The 21,525-nt window shown below is 32.9% G+C and overlaps 1 protein-coding gene across 4 annotated transcripts in view; it reads left to right on the top strand.

The window, feature by feature from the left end:
- Window positions 1-19,537, top strand: part of LOC127738640 (uncharacterized) — an 85,094-nt gene extending 65,557 nt beyond the window's left edge. For all 4 annotated transcript variants that reach the window (XM_052249961.1, XM_052249960.1, XM_052249959.1 and 1 more), the window contains 3 exons: window positions 5,516-14,687; window positions 15,240-15,657; window positions 16,395-19,537. In XM_052249961.1, the coding sequence (XP_052105921.1) occupies window positions 5,516-14,687; window positions 15,240-15,528 (9,461 nt within the window). In that variant the 3' untranslated portion in view covers window positions 15,529-15,657; window positions 16,395-19,537. The remainder of the gene's footprint in view (window positions 1-5,515; window positions 14,688-15,239; window positions 15,658-16,394) is intronic.
- The last annotated feature ends 1,988 nt before the right edge of the window (window positions 19,538-21,525 follow it).

The raw sequence follows: 21,525 nt of genomic DNA, 5'->3' as shown, positions 1-21,525 counted from the left end.
TAAATCATTCTATGTCCGGGGTTTAAATCTACATTGGCCGATTGCCAAGAATTGATCAGAAAAACACTTACAGAATGTATATTGGGTCTGATCTTACAGAGTTTTATTGACATATGGGAACAAAATAGTGTTTTATTTTTGTTACATTTGAACCTGTGGGATATAAAGATGTTTACTGCATAAAAGGTCAGGTTAATGATAAGTATATTTTATGACATGCTACCTGCTTTGTTGGTTTGATAAAAGTTTTTGATGCAGTTGGTTAATTTTACATAGTCATTTAATAGTATGTTTTGATGTATAACATATGTACATAAAACATTTACAAAAATTTCTTAGATTTAAAGTATGTCATCAGAAAATTCAAAATTCCTTAACATATTTAAACAGGTAAAAAGTTACATGTTTAATTTGGTTTAAGCTATGTTTGCTAACGTATTAAAAATGTGTGGGATTATTAGTTTTTAAGTTTGAAATTTAAACTACAAGAATTATGGTTTACCTGCACAAAGATTATGTAAATATCTCTTTCTTGTAGTCATATGAATGTTTTATTGATGTCAGTTCTTCAAAAGACTTGCACATGTACTGTAAGCAAATATGACGACTCCATAAAACAAACTGAAAAAAGCATATGTACAGTACAGAAATTGGGCTGTATTTTGCCCCAAATTTTTAACTCAAGATACATTACATGTAAAAAGTTTTTTATTTGCCTAGAAAGTATGAACATTTTTTTAAATTACATGCATTAAAATTTGGAAAATTACTCCCAAATTAAGGTCAAAATTAGAGTTCATATAAGAATTTGACTTTTGATCAAATTTGTAGTAATCTAGTTTGAAAGCTAAAACTAATTTTGTTAAAAAGATTTCATTTGTTGGCTATATTCATGGTTGTAAATATTTAATTAGTTTTGATGAAATGGAAAAGAAACTACATGTATGTGTGTTTTCATACAATTGCATTCAAAACTGAATCGAAGCTTTTCTGTCAACTTCTTTGTGATGTCATACTATTAAAGTGTAGGACCACATTCTTTCTATATCAGCAGGTTAAATATTTTGAGCTTGCTTTCAGTAATGCCAAGCATTTTTTTATAGGGTATTATAAGTGTTCGTACATACTTCTTGGATTTTTGTCTGTTAATATGCTGGTATTATAGAGTTATGCGATATTTCCGAACAGGCTTTTTCATTATGGTTTCTTTAATATAACATTTGTCATTCCACTGATCCTTATTAAAAGTGAGGGACGGAGAGGGGTTCAGTTGACATCTAACTGAAAATGTTTTACAAGTTTTACCTTGCTTTATGTTCTTGTGACAGTTCCAATCCATATAAAGTGTTTTATGCGTTCCAAAAATGTGTTGTTGATGTCAAATTTTTCAAATTTATCACAACTTTTTTAGCACCAGGCAATTTTGAGCTACTCCAACTGTCATTTGGTTTCTATATTGTTGGGTTGCTGTCTCATTAATATTAACCTGCACCCCTTTATCCATTTCAATTTATAGTTTAGCATCGAAAAATGCACTTAAAACTAGTTTTTCCCTTTTATTTAAATTTTAAGACAACCAAAGGTCTCATTTGTTATAAAACTTGGCAGGAAATAATGTTTCAATGGGACAAATAATTCAAATACATTGCATAACAATTTCAACAAAGCTTATGTTTATGCTCTGTTAGATAATACTTATGAATGGGGAGTTATTATACATAACTAAGCAAATATTTTTTTGGTGTTTTTTTTTTTATAAAATATGACTATATATGCTTAGTATTCAATAAATGAACCCATATACTTTTATAAGGAAACACCTTTAAATTATTGGTTTCATTCCAAAATACAAAGATTTTTATAGCAACACAAGCGTCTTGACAAAATTATCTGAAGATAAAATATGTTAATCATAAAAACATTAGGTTTTAACAACCAGATTTCGCTATATACTTTAATATGGCAATCACCCAAAGTTTAGGAACTAAAAAGGATTTTATAATAAACTTGACTCAGTATGTTATTTATTGTGAAGATATCATGAAATTTGGCAAAATGTAACTTTGCTTTAAAGCTGACCTCAATCCACTTCTTTGGGGGTTCCTTTGGTTTATTTTAAAAAGATTTGTAAGTGCTGTCAGCATATTTCATAAATATGTGTTATAGAAAATCCTTTAAACTTTCTCTAAAATAACATTGTTATATAATGTTTTCCCTTGAAAAAATATTTATTTAAATACAGGACAATATTTAAAGATCGTTATTTTTTGGGGGCATGTTTTGATATAGGATGACAATCTTTTTTTGGTCAATGTTTAGAACTACGCGTTTATTTCGATTGAATTTAATCGCCAATTGATTGTCCAAATGATTTCTACAAGATTTGCCGACCAAAGTAAAAAATCTATTATTGATGCATATAAAATGGGAGCATCAGCTACAATGTATTTAATAGGCCATTATCAGGAAGCTTATAAGTTTCCATTGAAATTGAACATCATAAAAGAGGGTCATTCACTGTGGTAAACAATTCAAAATGCTAACCAGATGTCTATCAGTAGATCCCCTATTGACAGATTCTTATCAAGACCTAGGGTTTTGACATATAAGATTTATATGTGACAATATAAAGGACCATTGCAAAACAGTCCTATATAACTGCCGATAATAAATTATGCAGATATTCCTAGTCTATTAACAAGTTACCGGTAGTCTGCAGGAGTATTTGGAGAAGTTTGTTGTAGTTAGGTATAGGACTAACAGACTATGAAACTCACTGCCGCTTCTATTGATATACTAGTGAAATGAATGAAATCAAGATTTATTTTCCATCATTTTAATTCATAGGTTTTTAATCGTAAAAGGCACAGGTGTATATTTATCTGTTAAAAGGCACAAAAAATGTTATTTCATGTGTTTTTTATCAATTTTCAAACTTTAAGACTAATATACACACTGAGAAATTTTGAGTAATATTGTAATAGGCAGGCGTTTTTTCTTTCCAACCTTTGTTGAAATCAACAACTTGACATCATTTTTCTCCCCTGGGTTTACTTGCGCAAACCTCTTACTGAAATTTCTGGATTTGATCCTGGGAACATGTGTATTTTAAGAAAAAACTACAAGGTTGTTTAAAGTTATGTACTGGATTAACTCTTTTGAAGAATTTTTCAACATTTTCAAATTGGATTAAACTCAAATTTTATAACTCCATATATACTGGTGTTAGAGGATTAATGATTTTCATGTCTCATTGATCAGGATTTGTTGGCAAGAATATATAACTTTGAAAGGTTTTAGTATATACATATGAATATATACAGTTAAAGAGTCTTTTTGCTTTGATTCAAGTTCTCATGTTAAATGTTACTGACGTTTGGGTTTCCATTTTTGTTAGTAAGCAAATGATTGGAAAATATGCAATTTATATTTATTGCTTCTGCTTATCTACCAAATCCAGAAAATTTGACATGTATGTTCTGATTTCCAAAACTCTTTAACTCTATAATAATTTAAGAGCTTGCACAGTATATTATGAATTGGAAAACTTTAGTTAAGGTCAAGTTACAGTAAATGGGCTATTGTCTGTCCTGTGGTCGGGTTGTTGTCTCTTTGACACATTCCCCATTTCCATTCTCAATTTTATGTCACAGATTTTCTTAAAATTTTTCATACCCCTTTGGCTCGCTCAACTTTAACTGAAAATTGAAAAAATAATGCATTTATCTGTTTTATATTCTGAAATACTACTGATTGAATTCTTTCAAAGTAGGTGAACATTTGTATCAAATTTGCAAAATATTACCAAAATCTGTGACATAGCCCATTGACTGTTTCTTGACCTTCAGTACAGTATCAAGCTGATTCACAGCAACTTTTTGCTCAAATTGTTCGTTGATGAACTTGATCAAGTTTGACCTCTGTATGTTGTGTCTTCTGGTTTGATTGCTCTTGTAGATGAAACACCAGAAATAGCAAGTTTCATAACCATTTTATAATATTGGTACCTTATAAGTTATTAAGTAATTGTATGTGAATTTAAACATAAAATGAATCAAGTAGTTGTTGATTATGTCTTTGAGGAAAGTTTGATCTGTAAATGTAAACATTGACATGGTTATGTCAATTGTAATCCACTGTAGATCCCTTTGTACTGTACCTTGACATGTACTGTGACATTCTTCTGTCAGTCATACAGTTATCAGTAGAAGGTCTTTTAACACATCAATATTATGGATCAAATAGATGATATGATTTGATCAAATTACCGTCAACTATTTATTGATAAATACTGACAATTGTAGGTGCAAAACAAACAATTTCAGTCAAGTTTTAGCTTGAATTCTTTCAATAGAAAGATGGTTTCCATATAAACTGCAGATCAACTAATTATTGTATATCAGTTTGGTTTCTCTCTTTAATTATTTAATTGCGTTGTATCTTCCAAGTCAAAATTAAATAAAGATTTTTAAAGTTTCTTGCTTTGTTGAGAAGGCCACCCAACAAAAGACAGTTTTCTACATCAAAATAATTGTCTAGTACTGTGATTGTAGATAATGGTAAATGTGTTCTTGTTAGCAAAGACACTTTTTTTTCATGTGTGGTTGTAATCTTTAGTAATTTTAACTTAAAATCAAGCGAGGGAAAATACTTTTTTTTTTATAATCAAATTCCTTGATGTTTTGGTTATCTTTAACCAAGTGTCGACCATAAAACCACCACATGCCTCCCTTTTACAAAATTTGAATTGATATGTATCGCTTTAAGTTTAATTTGTAAAATTACTCAATATTTATAAAGATTATTTATGCCATTTAATTTTTGTGTAAGAGATCTTTTTGAGTAAATTCCATTAAATTATTTGTAAATAGGGATTATTGTTCAATAATACGACCTGATGGTCTAGTTTTGGTCACGGACCTTTTAAGTTTAGAAAATTAAATAGCGATATTTACATTTCAATCATTTCCACAAAGCTTGTATTGTTTGCTGATATTGAAATAACGTTTTTAGGTTGATAAATTTGATATCAACGATATGGATGGGTTTAAATAAATATGGAGAACACATTTTATATCTACCTACATGTGATGGAAACTGCTTACAAATTCACGATATGAAAACATGATAAATTAAATTGTTCGGAACCAGAGTGCAATTTTTGATGCGAGAATTTAATTATATTTATAAATTGAAAACTCTATACATTTAACATATACATGTAGGTGTAATTCTTGGCAGAGAGAAGAGAGATATTTCAATTTAAAGGTGATAATATTCACATTTTAAACAACGTTTTGGTCTACTGAACAGAATTAAAACCTGTGATTTTGTCCCTGAAAATTTATATTGATTCTTTTAAGTAGTATATTACATGTGAAGTCGTTGGAAGGTATATTTACCAAAGAAATTGATCGTTATTGGAAGGTGTTGAAAAAATAAGCCTGAAGATTGATGTGAATTTCAATGATTTCAAGAAGCAGCATTGAATAATGTCAATTTTGTTTTTTTGCAGAAAGCCAAAGTAAATCATCATCTTCAAGACCTGATTCAGCCTCAAGAAGGAGGAGACGTCCAAATACCAAGTCAGCAGATCGTTCTGGCAAGAAATCAAAAGGATTAAGTTCTGATGAATATATTACTTCTGAGAATGACAGCATCTACTCAGATGAATCTCCATCCAGGAAGTCCCGGGATGGAAAGAAGAACAAGGAAGAAATACCTGTAGACATTGCCAAGACTTTAAATAGTTGTATTGATGAATTAACTGATTCGATTACACAAAATGATGAATTAGAAGATATTAGTATGGATAGGAATATTCCAAATGGATATTCTGCAGGTGATTCTGAACAGGAACAGTTAGGCACCCGACAGAAAAATCGTCATGTTAATGGGAACTATATTCCCAGTTTACAACTTAGGAATCTCAGTCAAAGTGAGGAACAGTCTTGTGAATACAATGGACAAGATCAGTTAGAAGATTCAAGACAAATGTCTTGGAGGAGTTCTGTATCATCTGGAGGTCAATCCTCAAGGTCAACCTCTGAGACAAGGGATGCAAGTCAGCAGACGGACAGTACTTTTATGTCACTGCCAATAAGATCACCAATGTCAACACAGACAGATGGTGGTTTGCTGCATTCTCTGTCAGCATCACCTATCAGTGTATGGAACTCTGTTGATAAATGTATTAAATCTCCAAAAGGTCATAGTGATGGAGGAAAGGAAAAATCACCAGGTGGAAAGAAAATGGTGAAAACTAAACACTGCAAACTTTCTGATCTTACGCATACTACTCCAGATACTTGGTCAGCGGACATAACTGACATACCACCGAATTTCGATGCAAATGTTGATAAGGAATCTGGATCAGAATCTGACGGTGATGCTGTGATCGTGGAAACTGAAACATGTTCCCCTGCAACACCTTCAACGTCCGATCATTTTTTCGAATCTGGTTATATGGTATTACAAGAGCCACCATCAGGAAGACAAATTCCTGTTAAATATGAAGTGACTTTGAAACCTGAAGAAACAAATATTCTGTATAATGTGGAAAAAACTGAGTATAAAACATATGGACTTCATTCACCTGGCCATGAAACAGAAAATATTCCTGAAAGCATAAACATTAATATTATGGATAGAACATCAAATATTTCTGAAAACAGATATGAAACTATCACACGGCAACAGTTCCAAATAAATCAAGCAACTGATGAAACTCCTTCTGGAAATATAGTTTCGGAAAGAACATTTCGTGCATCAAGTGAATTGTCTTCTGATCGATCTGATTCAAATTTGGAAATAAGGTCTGAGCGTTCAAATGTTGAAGAAGATGAGCAACATTTTGTGGAGACAACTGTTCAAAACTATCCTATTGACAATGATAGACTGATAGGAAAAGTAGAGGATACATTTTCTCCAAGAGAATCAGATACTACATCAGACTATGGGACAATGATATATGATAGAAGGAGAGGCGTTTCAGCTGCTTATGATTCCGATGATATTGATTCTTTAGCTAGTTATGGGAAATACTTTTCTGAATCTCATGAAAATACTCCCCGTGGCAAGAAAACAAAGTTGGATAATGATCTTGCAGAAAGCACATCTTTGCATGATGGTGAAAATGAACTTCAAAATCTGGAACAAACAACAGATATGACACCAAGATCATTTACCTCAGAAGAGCAAAAGTTACCCATCGAATCCACGACCACAAGTCGTGACACTTCTAGGTCATCTGAAGATGTTTATGTCACTGCTGAAATGAGTCGTACAAGCTCTATGTCATCAGAATATAAAACACCACAACAATCACCTAGGGAGGGTAATGTAACGGATGATCTATCATGTGAAAACATTCAAATACCAGATATTTCTGACACATCTAAAGCCTTAATCAATGAAAAACTCAAAGAGGAAATGAAAATGCAAAAGACTGTATCTGTTAACACTGAACAGCTGAAAGAAAGGGAACAAGTTATAAGAGAAACATTGAAAAATGAACTTCAGAAAAAAATCGAGGATTTGAAATACAGTCGAAAAAGTAAAGACGATTCTGCCATCAGTTCTGATTTCACAGATGGAGATTCTGTTTCAGTATCACCAAGAGGAAGTCAGCTGTCTGATAAATTATTAGGTGTTGGAAATATTGGTCCTGATTTAGTTGCTGTGAGAACCACTGAAACTGAAACATCTTTCAAACCTTCATCTGGTGCTCAGTCATACTTGCCAAAACTTGTAGACATAGACAATAAAAGTGTTCAGAAAATCCCACAGAAAGATTCTGGTAATGTTTTTGATGACGAGGACTTGGAGGAACTCATGTCAGAAACGACAGAATATTTGTCAAATGTACAAAATCAAAATAACGGAGCAATAAGTGATAGTGATACAATTGGTGGTCAGGAACATCACTCACCAGCATGTATTGAAAACAAAATGTTTGTGGAAAAAGAATCAAGTGATAGGTCATTATCCCCTGGTGAAATTGTAGCAGACGACATGTATGAACAGTTTGCATCAGGTCTTAATTCTGGTAGTGGTGGTGAAATGGAGAATGAATATTTCAACAATGAAAATGACAATATTGATGGACATAATGATGACTCGAGGTCCAGCATAGAAATGGGGATTAATAGTATGCCAGAAGGCCGAAATTCTGCTGAACTTTTAGAAATAATGGACTCTAAAAATCTGAATAAGGAAAAATGTTCGTCCCTTTCAAATATCAGGAAAGATGTAGATGTTTCTGACTTCCGTAGATCTGTGTCTGAGAACTGTATGGACCAGTATGAGGAAGCTGCATCTCTTCATTCTAGTAGCTCAAATGACAGTATTGTTTTCATATTTATGGGACAGTCACATACCAGAGAAAGTATGGAGAAACTGAAACATTATACATCCAAACAAGAAGGATATAAAGTTCATGAATCTAACGATAATATTCTGTCACAAAATCATGCTAATGGGGAGACTCATTCATATAAAGACAGTGATTATAAAGATTCTGATGGGAGTATGGATAGTCAAGAAGAAATGATAACAAACATGGAACATATTTTATCACAGAATGATTTAGATAGTCCAGAGTTTTCTGAGGAAACTGGTATTGATAGTCAAGAAATATCTGAGGAAACTGGTCTGGAAAGTCAGGAAATATCAGAGGAACAATACCTTGATAGTCAGGATATATCTGAGAATATTGACAGCATGGGAGATAATCAAAGTGATCCTCTGTATTCAGGGGAGACAAGTCCACTTATGACTGAGATTGTAGAGGAAATAGTAGTTTATGATGTTAATCCAACAGATACAGCTTATGAGAATAAAAGAGTTTTTTCGAGTCAAGAAGAGGACGAGGAGCCACTCCGACATAAATTTGGAATTGATGAATCTATACTGCCCATCCCAACCAGATCTGTTTCATCAGATAACTTGCCACGTAAAATTTCAAATCAGAGAAAAATGCATAGATCAAGATCAACAAGTTTGCTGGATATGGAAAAGCCAGAAAAAATTACTACTTCAAGTGATAATGAAGGCATCTTTCCTCCAAATGTACAACACTCTGAAAGTAACAGCGGAGAACTTGAACAGAAGGAAGATAAAGAATATATCGGTGATATTGAACCTGACCTTGAAGGAGAGGATGTTGAAACTGGTAGTCCTGACATGCCTCCAACACCAGCGCCAAGTGTTGTAGACGACACAGAGGAGGACAAACAACCTTCTCATGCTATAAATCAGGATGTTCTATACTCCTCCCTCTTCCCACTTCAAACCCAGCAGTCACAACTTGATCATAATGGCAATATTGAAGACATCTCAGGAGCTCAAGATAGAACCCCTGAAAGAAGTAGACAACTAATATCACCGTCCAGATTTGTATCTGTTGGTACCCAGGCAGCTTTGGCCGATTCTGAAACTCAGACAGATGCTTCAGTGTTTATATCGCCTGATGGCAAAATAGTACAAGTATTGCCAGGTTTAGACTCACCATTAAGATCTCAGAGTATGGTCACTCTACAAGGCAGGATGACACAGTTTAATCCTTCAGAAGATTCAGAAAACTGGTACAATCTGTCCTCCCTCATGTTAGAGACTATACCATTGCTAAGAAATATAAATCAGAGGTTACCAGGAGCTGATATCAGTCAGGCTAGTTCTGTGGAAAATTTTGTCGCTGCAGAAACATCGTCTCTTTCAACACAAACAACAGGATCACTGGAGAACTTAAACAATACTGATGAAGATACAGTTAAAACAACTGAATCAAAAATGGTAGAATCCACACAGACAGAATATAATCTGAAACATTCTTTTACAGAAACATATGATTTGCCACCTGAAAATTTGGAGAAGTCAGAAATTTCCGTACAAACTGATGAACCAGAAGTTAGAGTAACGGAAAGTAGCGAAATATCTGTGCAAACTGACTTTGTGTGGAGTATGGCAAGTTCACAACCTATCACAACAACCACTGCCTCCCTGAACTATGCATGGGCTAACGAACAACCAGAAACTGCATCAGCATCTGGTTCCTTGTTCTCTGTTGATAGAACTAATACGCAGACAGGAAACATTTTAAAATCATCAGAAGAAACCACAAGAACTGAAGCTAAACCTCAACATCAGACATCTTCAGAAAAACATGTGACCAGTGATGGGGAAGATAGCTCTGAGGAAGTGTATACTGAAAATTGTGTTATGTTTTATGACTTTGTTAACAAATGTTACGTACAGAATGTGGAAAGTTCTGAATGGCATCGTTTAGAGAAAAATCGTAAGAAAAATGGACAAGAAACAATCGCTACAAATACTAGTCATCCTTCAGAAAGTGTTGTTGATGTTAGAAAACATGATACTGTTGAAAGTCATACTATTGTCAAGAATGACAATACGGAAATTGATCGTGGAGTGCGGATACATCCAAGATATAGTGAGTACATTTATAAAACCTCTCCAAAACAGACCGACTCTAAAGAAGAACAGGATGTGAAATCTGAAGAATCTAAATCATCTTACTCGTCATTACAGCAAAATGATGCCTCATCATTTAGAAATAGGTACTATCGTGACAGTACTAATCGTTATGATTTTACTGCATCAAGAAAACAGGAGGCTGACATGAATGAGCGAAATATTAGCCCTACTTACAGATCTCATCAGGAGGAAAAGAGGCTGAAGGATTTACGTTTATCAGAAACTAAAACAAAATATGACAAACCACAATATCTTCAAGAAGAAAATAAGGAAGAAAGACCTGAGTCACCAGAAGAAGTAATTACTGTAGAAGAAATAATAATAGTAAACACAGAGCCTACAGATAGTGAAATAGGAGGACAATTGACATCCTCAGAGAAAACCCACAGAGATGCACTCTCACTGAAAATAGAACCTCAGAAATCAGATTATCAGTCTGCTGATGATGATTCTCCTCAGGAGACAATTACCGAGGAAATAGTGACAATAACAGATTATATGCCATGGGAGACAACTCCAAGTAGGAAAGAAAGGCTGACTCCACTGAAAACAGACCCAAAGACAACTACACAACATCTGGAAAAAGAAGTTGTTGAATCTCCAGAAGAAACAAAAAGTGAGGAAATTATAACAGTAACTACCATTATGCCATGGGAGGTCAGTGAACAAACAAACACTCAGTCATACACATCACGTGGAAAGGAAAATCTCACTTCACTGAGAATAGAACCAAGAAAAACAACACAGGAACATATAGAGGAGGAAACAGTTGAATCTCCACAAGAATGGATCACAGAGGAAGTGGTAATAATATCTGATTCAGAACCATACAAATGGGACAGAAAATCGGTCAATGCAACCACGACTGAACCTTCAAAATGGGATAGAAAATCAGTCACTGCATCCACTTCTGAACCATCAAAATGGGACAGAAAACTGGTCTCTCTATCCACAACTGAATCATCAAAATGGGACAGAAAACCTGTTACTGTATCTAGGACTGAAGCATCCAATCTGGACAGAAAACAAGGCATTGTCTCTACAACAGAACCATCATTACAGGACAGAAAGGAAGACACTTTTTCCTCTTACATTTCACACAGGGACAGGACAAGAGACACACTATCATGGAAAACAAGGCCAACAAAAACAAATCAACGGTTGGTTAATGAGGAGAATATTGAATCACCAAGAGAAGTTTTAACTCGGGAGGTGGTAACAAAGACCCAAACAAAACCTACAGAATGGAAAGAAACTCTAGAGAGAGATCTACAGTCACTTAAGATTAAGCCTAGAACATTTAAAAGACATCACATGGATGAGGAAATTCTTATAGATCGTGAATCTCCGCAAGAAGAGGTGACTGAAGAGGTTTTGACATTCACAGTACCTATAGATAGAAAACTACATGAACCATCTTTATCAGAAACATTTAAATTCGAACGTAAAGTGCCTATTGAAAAATATGTTGATAATGAGAATATTGTTGAGGACATTGTATCTCCCAGGAAAGATGACAGTAGATATACATTGTCAAAAGATTACATCATGCCAACACGAGCTGGAATCCGTCAGAATACGAATGAACAACCGTCTACTTCTTCACAACAGTCAACTTCATCTCAGAGTGATTCTTCCCAACGTACCTCAGAAACCGGACAATCAGAACACCACTCCTTTGAAACTAAAACAATAAAAAGAAAACAATTAGATGACAAAGGAGATGATGAAAGTGATGATGAGAAGGAAGGAAGAGATGAAGTCTTTGAAAAAGTATCAGAACATCATCATTCAAAACATGACAATACTCAAGTTCAAACAATACTGACTGAACGAGAGCATGTTATGGAGACGGAATTTTACGTACCAGATATTGAGGCTAGTCAGGCTGAAATGGATGCTCTGAAGGAGGAGCATGAGAAAACAATGGAAGCTATCAGAAAAGCTTCTTCTGAAAGAAAACAACGAACTGATGATCTGAAAAACAAAACTAAAAAGGTGATAGAAACTGAATTTGAAATGACAAAAGAACTAGAAACTTTGAATGATGAGGAATTAGAGAAAAGAAATAATGAAAATAAACAAGTAACATTTGATATGAATTCAATAGAAACGAGAGAATACAGCATTATATCAGAGGATAATGAACCTCAGGTTGTACCTGAAAAGACATCGGTAACTGAATACATCACTGAAACAAAACAAGATAGATCAGACACTGATGATACTGAAAGTAAACTTCAAAAGCTGGAGACAGTGTGGAAAGATTATGTAAGGATAGAGAAAGAACTGAAACAGCAGAACGAAGAAAATGACGACAAATTAAAGCACGACTTGATAGATGATGTTATGAGTGATAATGATGAACCTTCAAATATGAAAAAGGAGAAAACTCCATCGAAATCAAGGACTGAACCTGTCACAAGACCCAATTTTAGAGAATATAAAGTGCAGACAAAAATTGAAACTGATGAGCCTCTTTCTCCTATTAAGAAAATTGACAAAACTGACATTAAGTTCATGCCAACCTACACAATTGATTATAAAGGAGATAGACCCAGAAATGATGCAGAAACTGTTGTCAAAGAGAGTATAACAAAAGTAACATCAGACAGGAAACCAGCTGTGATAACATATACACCCAGAAATGATGCAGAAACTGTTGTCAAAGAGAGTGTAACAAAAGTTACATCAGACAGGAAACCAGCTGTGATAACATCATTACCACCTGTCTCAAAAGAGAAGAAACCAACAGTTGGTTCATTAGATAAGGTACCAGCTATTGTAAAATCAGACAAGAAACCAGTAATGTCACTTCCAATATCGTTGTCAGTTGATACTTATACTAAAAACAAAGGAAATACTCGTAGTATGGGAACTGAAGTTTCTGTTGACATCTCAGATGACTTTACACAAACAGACAATGAAATTCTACCTGCTTATGAACCACCTCAAAGAAGCCAAAGGAAGGATCCTAACAGTAACCAGATCAAAAGTGAACTAGATAGATTGCACAAAGAACGAGTGGAGATCATAGAAATGCTGGCATTGAACTATCTACCTGCAAGTCTTACTGTAGAATTACTGGAAGCAAAACTAAACTACTGTATTGGACAAACTGACTTGTTGCTTGGCTCGCTGGAAGATACATGGAATAACATTCAAGATGTTATTGATATTGAAGAAGAACACAATACTCATGTTGTCACTAAAGAATACCTCACAAAATACATGGAAGATCTACGCAAATCCAAATATGATATTAAAGTATGTAAGGAAAGATTGGACATTAAATCTGGAAAAGGTAGAGGTAGGCCTTTGGGAAGAAACCGTGACTTACATAGGATTAGGAGACAGACAGAAATTGAAGCCTTTCAAGCAGAGAGGAAAATGGAGCAACAAACTTTTAATACCGTCAAATCTATTAACAGGATAAGCCCTGCATTTGATGAAATTGATAGAAAGTTCAGGAGTGCCAGTCCTAGGAATCATGATAAAATTAATATTCATACAATGTCTCCTTCAGAACATGCTGCATATTTAATCAAACTACGCAAACAAGTTGTCAAGGCAACTGAACAAGAGGATGTACGACACAGAATAAGTAGGTCCTGTTCTCCTTATGTTGGACAAAGATATAATGTGGATTATACCCCTGTAGCAAGTCCAAGAAGTTACTCAGCCTATTCAAGTGAAACACTTACTGCTTCTCCACGTATTTCTATATCAGTCACGGAACCTGTAGAGAATGGTATTGGATCCTTTACCTCCAGCGAAAGAAGATATTCTACTGATACTTACTCATCAACCAGTCAACGGAGCTATTCAGCTGATGCCAACTATTACTCATCATTGCGTCAACAAACCTATACTACTGATAGTCCGTCAAGAAGATCAGGGTCATATAGCAGAACAACACCAACTCTTTTTAACAGGTTTTCATCTCCAAATTACAGTAGATCAATGTCTCCACAGTATAACAGGTCCATTTCACCACAGCTTGATAGATCTGTTTCGCCACAGTACAATCTAAGAACTGATGTTATTAGTCCTCATTCATTTGAACAGGAATCATTGTTAGAGAGTGTTAACAGTGTTAACGAAACTGAACTACTGCTGAGGGAGATACAAGAAGCTAGAGAACGAAACCAAGTGGAGATTTCAAGAGCTGAGGAAACCCTTAATTCACACAGGTACAGTATGACACATTGCTACTCTTTGTTTGTGTATTCATAGGGACATCCTGTATTTATTTAGTCTAACAATGAGGCAGCTTGTACCAATTAAAAGCAAGTGAGTTCTGACAGAAATTGTAAAATCTTAATGATTGTAGCATGCTAAGAAAAAATTCTCAAAAGCTTTTGACCTCTTGGAATTTATCTTAAAATCAATCTTAAGAATGGTCAATTTTATATTTTTTATCAAAAGTTATATAAAAAGTTGCTTACATGTAATGTAGGTAAATAAATGATACAGTCACCTAAAACAAGTTATATTACCTGAGCAATACTGGTTTCGATGTATTACAATTTTTAATTCAACTCTTGATAAAATTTTATTTGAACTAGCTAGTGGCAAGAAAATTGGGTTAAAAGTTAAGACTAGCACTTTGAAAAAAAATATTTTTGAAATTTTGAAATGCATATAATATTTTACTCCAATATGCAAACAAAAACTTAGTTGAATGTAATTATGTCAATATTAGGTTGAAAAGGGTACTAAAAGAAATATTTTTTTTATTGAAGGAATGGAACAAGCTCCAGTATCTACAGACCTTATTCCACTTATACAAACTCTGCTTGTGATTCATTAAACACTACTAATTTAAGTGGCAGCTATGAACTTTATGATGAACGATCTAATGTTACAATGTCAAGGTCGTCCTCATGTAGATCACTTGACCATGATTCTGATTCCGTCCAAAGTAACTATTTGTCTCCAAGATATGAACAAGAAGTTTTGCATACTCGTCCTATTCGTTCATCAGACATTAAAACACGAATTCTCAGACACCGGAGATTGCCACGAACATGATGACTCAGGAACAGTATTATTATTCTGTGATATATTTGGTGCCAAAGATTTAGTTTGTAAGATGATATTATTAGTGAGAATTTATGAGATATTTTCGATAAACTGTGGAGATATATGTATGAAAGTGTGGTAAGTTTTTACAGAATTTTTGTATCTAATATTTAGTAGTATTTTGTATATAAGGAATAGCATTGAAACAATTCTTGAAATATTTATTTATAAGATTTATTGTAAAAAAAGTAGTGCAGTATACAGGAAAGGAATACTGAATATGCTTTACTCGACAGTTTTTAGTGTGTTCTTAGAAAAAATATTGCAGAGTAAAAGTATTGTACTCTGACAGCAGCTTTGTTAGTTCTTTGGCAAAAAAAGTGGAATAACGACAGTTAAACATAATATAAACTTATATATATAGAAACTTTCAGTTGTGTACAGCTACTATTTTGCAATAAGTTTTTCCAATGTAAGAAAGAGTACAAAGATTGCAAAAAAATGTTTGACAAGGATACCTTTATTTAAATACATACACACACACACACACACACAAAACAGCATTATCAATGACATTCAATGATGATATAGCTATCTGAAATTTTCACATTTCTATGGGTAAAATGATAAATTAAGTATGAAATTAGGAAGTTTATGATTTATCAAATGAATAAGGGACTAACTTTCTAAAGTTTAAAGTGTAATTTCCAATAACCCATACAACTGTTTTAACATGAATTGAATTTATATTCTTAAAAAATAGGTTTAAGCAGGTATAGTTCCTTCCGGGAATTGTGGTGATTTTACAGTTTATATTTTTCCATTAATGGATGAGCTTTAATTCAAACTTATTGATTTTTTATTATGTATTTCAGAGTGATTTTAAGAAGAAAGAAGACTGGATGGATGGAAGAAAAAATGAGTTATATATTTATTCTGTTGATGCATGGATGAAAAATGAAGATCGTCACATAATATTTATTTTTACACACATTACACATACATGTATTCATTACCATTTTACATTTACCAACCTTCTAAATCTAGAAGTCATTTACAAAATTGTACACACATCCATTAATAGATAACAGATATTTTTTTTAAATATCTTATTTTGTTGATTTTTAGTAGAAAATTCATACTTCATTTATAATACTTCAAGCCTTCTTATTTTATATGGCAGTAGTCATATTTTAATATTTGACAAATGAAACCGTCCTTTTTTTAAACGAATAACAAATTCCTAGTCATTAAAATTTGTCTCACTTCAGTTAAAAAATATTTCATAAAGAATTTTCTTTATTTTCTGTGATCAATTCATTATTTTCTAGTCTGAGAATATATTTCTTTACAATGTGATAAATATAAGAACAAATTTAAAGTATATGATATAAAAGTTTAAATCCATATTTATATCAAATTTATTTTTATTATGCAGATTCATTTTTTTATACGCCTGTTTATGGGACTTATTATGGTATACCGTTGTCCGTCCGTCGTCAACATGTCGGACATTAACTCAAAAACGCTTTAACCAATTTGCAATAAACTTTGGTTAATTGTTTATATCTATTGACGTGAGTTCCCTTTCAATTTTTTATATATTTTAGATTTTACGTTTTCGAGTTACAGGGTTTTATTCATAAAAAAAGGGGGATTTTCCAGTTTTCTGACAAAAAAATCAAAAATTCTGTCAGCAATTCTCATGAAACTTTGGTGAATTGTTTATATCTATTGATGTAAGCTCCCTTTATATTTTCATAAATTTCTAAAATGACATTGAGAATTAATTGAACTTTAATTGTTTATAGTCTGACAACACTCAACAGATTTACTAAGTATTGCGCAACAGCACAGTGTATTGCACAACAGCAAGAAATCTTTAATTGAATATAAATTCAATTCATATAACCAATTTCAAGTTCTTTGACTACATTTATTCAGAAACCTATAATATGTCAAATATTTAATACAATCCAAATTCAGACCTGTATCAAGCTTGAATATTGTGTCCATTTTTGCCCCAACTGTTCAGGGTTGGACCTCTGCGGACATATCCAGCTGCCCTCAGCAAAGCAGTTTATTATTGAATGTACCAGTATGTCATAACAACAGGAAAAATATGATCAATACATGTTTGAAATTTCCATTGTTCATGTTGATCAAATATAGTTTTTTGTTCTAAATTTTATATATGAAATATTTTTGCAATTTGCAAAAAATGGATAAAATTCTGAAAATATTTTAATTAATTTAAAAACATTTATGCAAATATGGCTTTCTAATGATAAAGGAACAAAATAAGGGCTGTGTGCCATAGCCCAAAAATGAATGTAAAAATATGGCATAATCATGTTTAACAAGTTATATATCAAAATAAGTACATGTGCAAATGATGTGATAAAATTAGAAATCTATGCATTGTTGAATTGTTAAAATATTTATTTATTGTTTTTTTTAAGATGTGTAATGATAAAATGTTCAACATTCCAATTTTTATACTGACAATTTGAGAGTTATTAATTGTTCACTTGACATCAAACATTGTTACTATGAAAACTTACAATGGAACCTTGTCTATCTGTTACCTGTTCTTCCATGCCTGTATTTACTTTTTGGGCAACCAGTCTATTATGATCCTTTAATACATATTGAAACTGAATTTACAATTTTTATTTATATATTTATTTGGTCTAAATGGATATCTGTTGAAAAGATTTTAATTTTTACTTAAATTTACAAATAAATGATTTTTGCTGTGTATGAAAGAAAAGTTTTTTTCACTTATGTATTATGTTATCACTATATTTTTTTTTCTCAAAATGTGAATATTTTTTATTCATATAGAAATAAAATGGTCTCATCACAAGAAGAAAACACATTAGGTTCTTCTGTTTGCCATATGTAGAATTAGTAGATACTTCATGGACATGGCTTATTGGCCTTCTATAGGGTAAACAGATGGGTGGTCTTATGATCATTGTATGTAACATGTAGGCTTGAATTTTGTTAGGATGAACTGTAAAAATTAATTATTTTGATGAACTTGCCAGTTTTACCAATAGTTTGTTTGGTGGATAAATATTTAAGATACCATTGTTTTAATTTAAAAAAAATAATAATATTATATTCAGGGATTCGTGTAGATATATAAATTGAATACTCTGCAGTATAAATTATCACCCCTTTCATTTTATTCATTTCATTTTCAATGGTTGACAATAGAGAATGCCGTCCAAATATTATATTTTACAGAATTTTTACATCTTTTCTTCAATCATTCCCTGTATAAAACATCTTCACCCAAAGAAAAGGTTGAAACTATTATTTTTTTTTTATATTTTCATAAAATGAAATTTATTACTTTTATATTTAAAAATATTTTGTTCCAGCCCTATATTTATATCAATTCATTACATTCCAATGATATTTATTGCGGGACTCAGTAAAAAATAGCTTGAGAAACAGATTTTTTATACACACCTTATTACTGGCTATCTGTACCGCAGATGCAACAGGTAACACAGGTCAAAATCTGCTGTACACGATTGCAAAATCCAATCGAAATGCAGACAACAATCTGCTGCATACAATGGCAAAACATTCTTTTTTAATAGCAATCGGGAACATAGATGCTATTTTATCTGCCATAACTGCCATAATGATAGCCAGTAATAGGGTGTGTTAAAGGTATTTTAATGCTGTCAAGGAAATATTTCATATGTTTCATTTCTGAGAGAATGAAACTAACTAAAAACACAATGTTGTATTGAAGTTACCTGTGATATGTAAGAAATTCATTGTTCATAATATTTAGAATATTATAACATGGTTATTTACTTTATGCTTGAAATTATCAGTTCATATACAGCTGAAATAGGGTGTTGAAGAAGGTGAGGGCATTCCTTGGTATATTATTGAATTTTCACAAGTTAAGAATATTTTCACTTGTTGCACTAAGTAATAAATATATTTATATAAGTTAGTCTGATGATGACAATAAAATATTGAAAAATAACACTTTGTTTTTACATTTAAGCCTTATCAGATATTGACTTCACTGAGCATACATAGTTGTTTCTTTGTTATATAAAAACTAGAGACTCTGAAAAGCCTGTATCACTCACCTGCATATTCAATAATTGCCACTTGTTTTGTAAAAATCATCAGTAAAGAGGAATGACAGTATTTAGAGTATAACTGACAATTTCAGCCATGTTGACATATTTGTGGATCTTTTATAAAGTTTCTGTTTATACATTCTAGTTTTCAAGATAATAGGCAAACTTTAAAAATTGGGAAAATCGTCATTAAAGGGCAGTAACTTTAATAAGGAGTCGACCAACATCTTCAGTCGTAATGACTTATTTGTAGATTTTGTCTTGCTGGTAATTTTTCGAGATAATGGGCAAAAATGAAAAAAATTGGTAGAATTCATCGTTTAAGGACAATAACTCCTATAAGAAGTTATCTAACAGTTTGGATGTCAACAGACATTTATGTAGATCTCATGATTCTGAACATTTTTGCACATTTCCTCTATCTTTAACAATTTTCAGGATAATAGCCAAACATTGCTATTTACCCTTATGTTCTATTTTTAGCCATGTCGGCCATGTTGGTCAGCAGGCGGGGTCATTGGACCCATTTTTTAAACTAGATACCCCAATGATGATTGTGGCCTAGTTTGGTTCCAATTTGCGCAGTAGTTTCATAGGAGAATATTTTTGTAAAAGTTTACGGACGCCAAGTGATGAGAAAAGCTCACTTGGTCCTTTGTGCCAGGTGAGCTAATAAGATGAAACAACTCTCCACCAGAGACCAAATGGTGTAGAAGTTAGCAGCTATCAGTCACTGTATGGCCTTCAGCAATGAGCAAAACCCACACTTTACAGCAGTCGATAAAATGCCCTAAAATGACAAATGTAAAACAATTCAAATATAAAAAACTAATGGCCTTATTTATTCTGAAGAAAACCATTGGATTTTGTTGGCTCGTGTGCTTTTGAGGATTTAGTTTTATTGAATTACAGGACTGACCAACCAACATGGCCGCTGCTGTAAATGGTCCATAGTTGCTAAAATACTTTCCTGTAGTTAAACTGTAAGAACCAAATGTTAGAGAATTGTTTCTTTAATGTTTCAATTTCAGAAAAAGCTTGATTCTTTTCAAATTGTGTTGGATAATGTTAAAACAGCCAACCAACAATCATTTCAAACAAAAAAATTCTCCGAAACTGACCTTATCTAGTTGCTTTATTTCTTGATTGACAACATATTTGAAGGACGTGTTTTTCAACAAGCAATCTGCATTCCCCTGGGAACAAACTCTGCTCCTCTTCTTGCCGACTTGTTCCTTTATTTATATGAGGCTGACTTCATACAAAAGCTTCTAATGGATCATGAAAAGAAGCTAGCATTATCCTTGAATTTCACTTTCCGCTATATAGATGATGTCCTCTCACTAAATAATTCAAAGTTTGGAGACTATGTTGAACCCATCTGTCCCTTCGAACTTGAAAGAAAGGATACAACCAATACAGTTAAGTCTGTCTCATATATTGACTTCCATAGAAATTTACAATGAGGGTCGGTTGAGAACAAAACTTTACGACAAAAAATGATGATTTCAGCTTCCCAATTGTGAACTTTCCATTTCTATGAAGTAACATTTCAGCAGTCCCTACATATGGATATCTCCCAGTTGATGAGATATTCCAGGGCTTGCATTTCCTATCACGATTTCCGTGATAGAGAGTTGCTGCTCACAAGGAAGCTATTAAACCAAGAGTTCCAAAAGAGAAGCAAAAGATACCCGCAAAGGGACATTCAAACTCATAAATCGAAACAAACTGACAACGCCATGGCAACAAAAGACAAACAACAGTATACAAAACACAACGTAGTAAAATAAAGACCGAGCAACACCATCCCCACAGGGTATCTCAGGTGCTTCGGAATGGTAAGCAGATCTGCACCACATGTTGCACCCGTCGTGTTGGTCAT

Source organism: Mytilus californianus, unplaced genomic scaffold (assembly GCF_021869535.1).
Source record: "Mytilus californianus isolate M0D057914Y unplaced genomic scaffold, xbMytCali1.0.p SCAF_4, whole genome shotgun sequence".
Classification (NCBI taxonomy): domain Eukaryota; kingdom Metazoa; phylum Mollusca; class Bivalvia; order Mytilida; family Mytilidae; genus Mytilus; species Mytilus californianus.
Note: the sequence above shows the minus strand (reverse complement) of the source record. Positions and strands in the feature narration are given on the sequence as shown.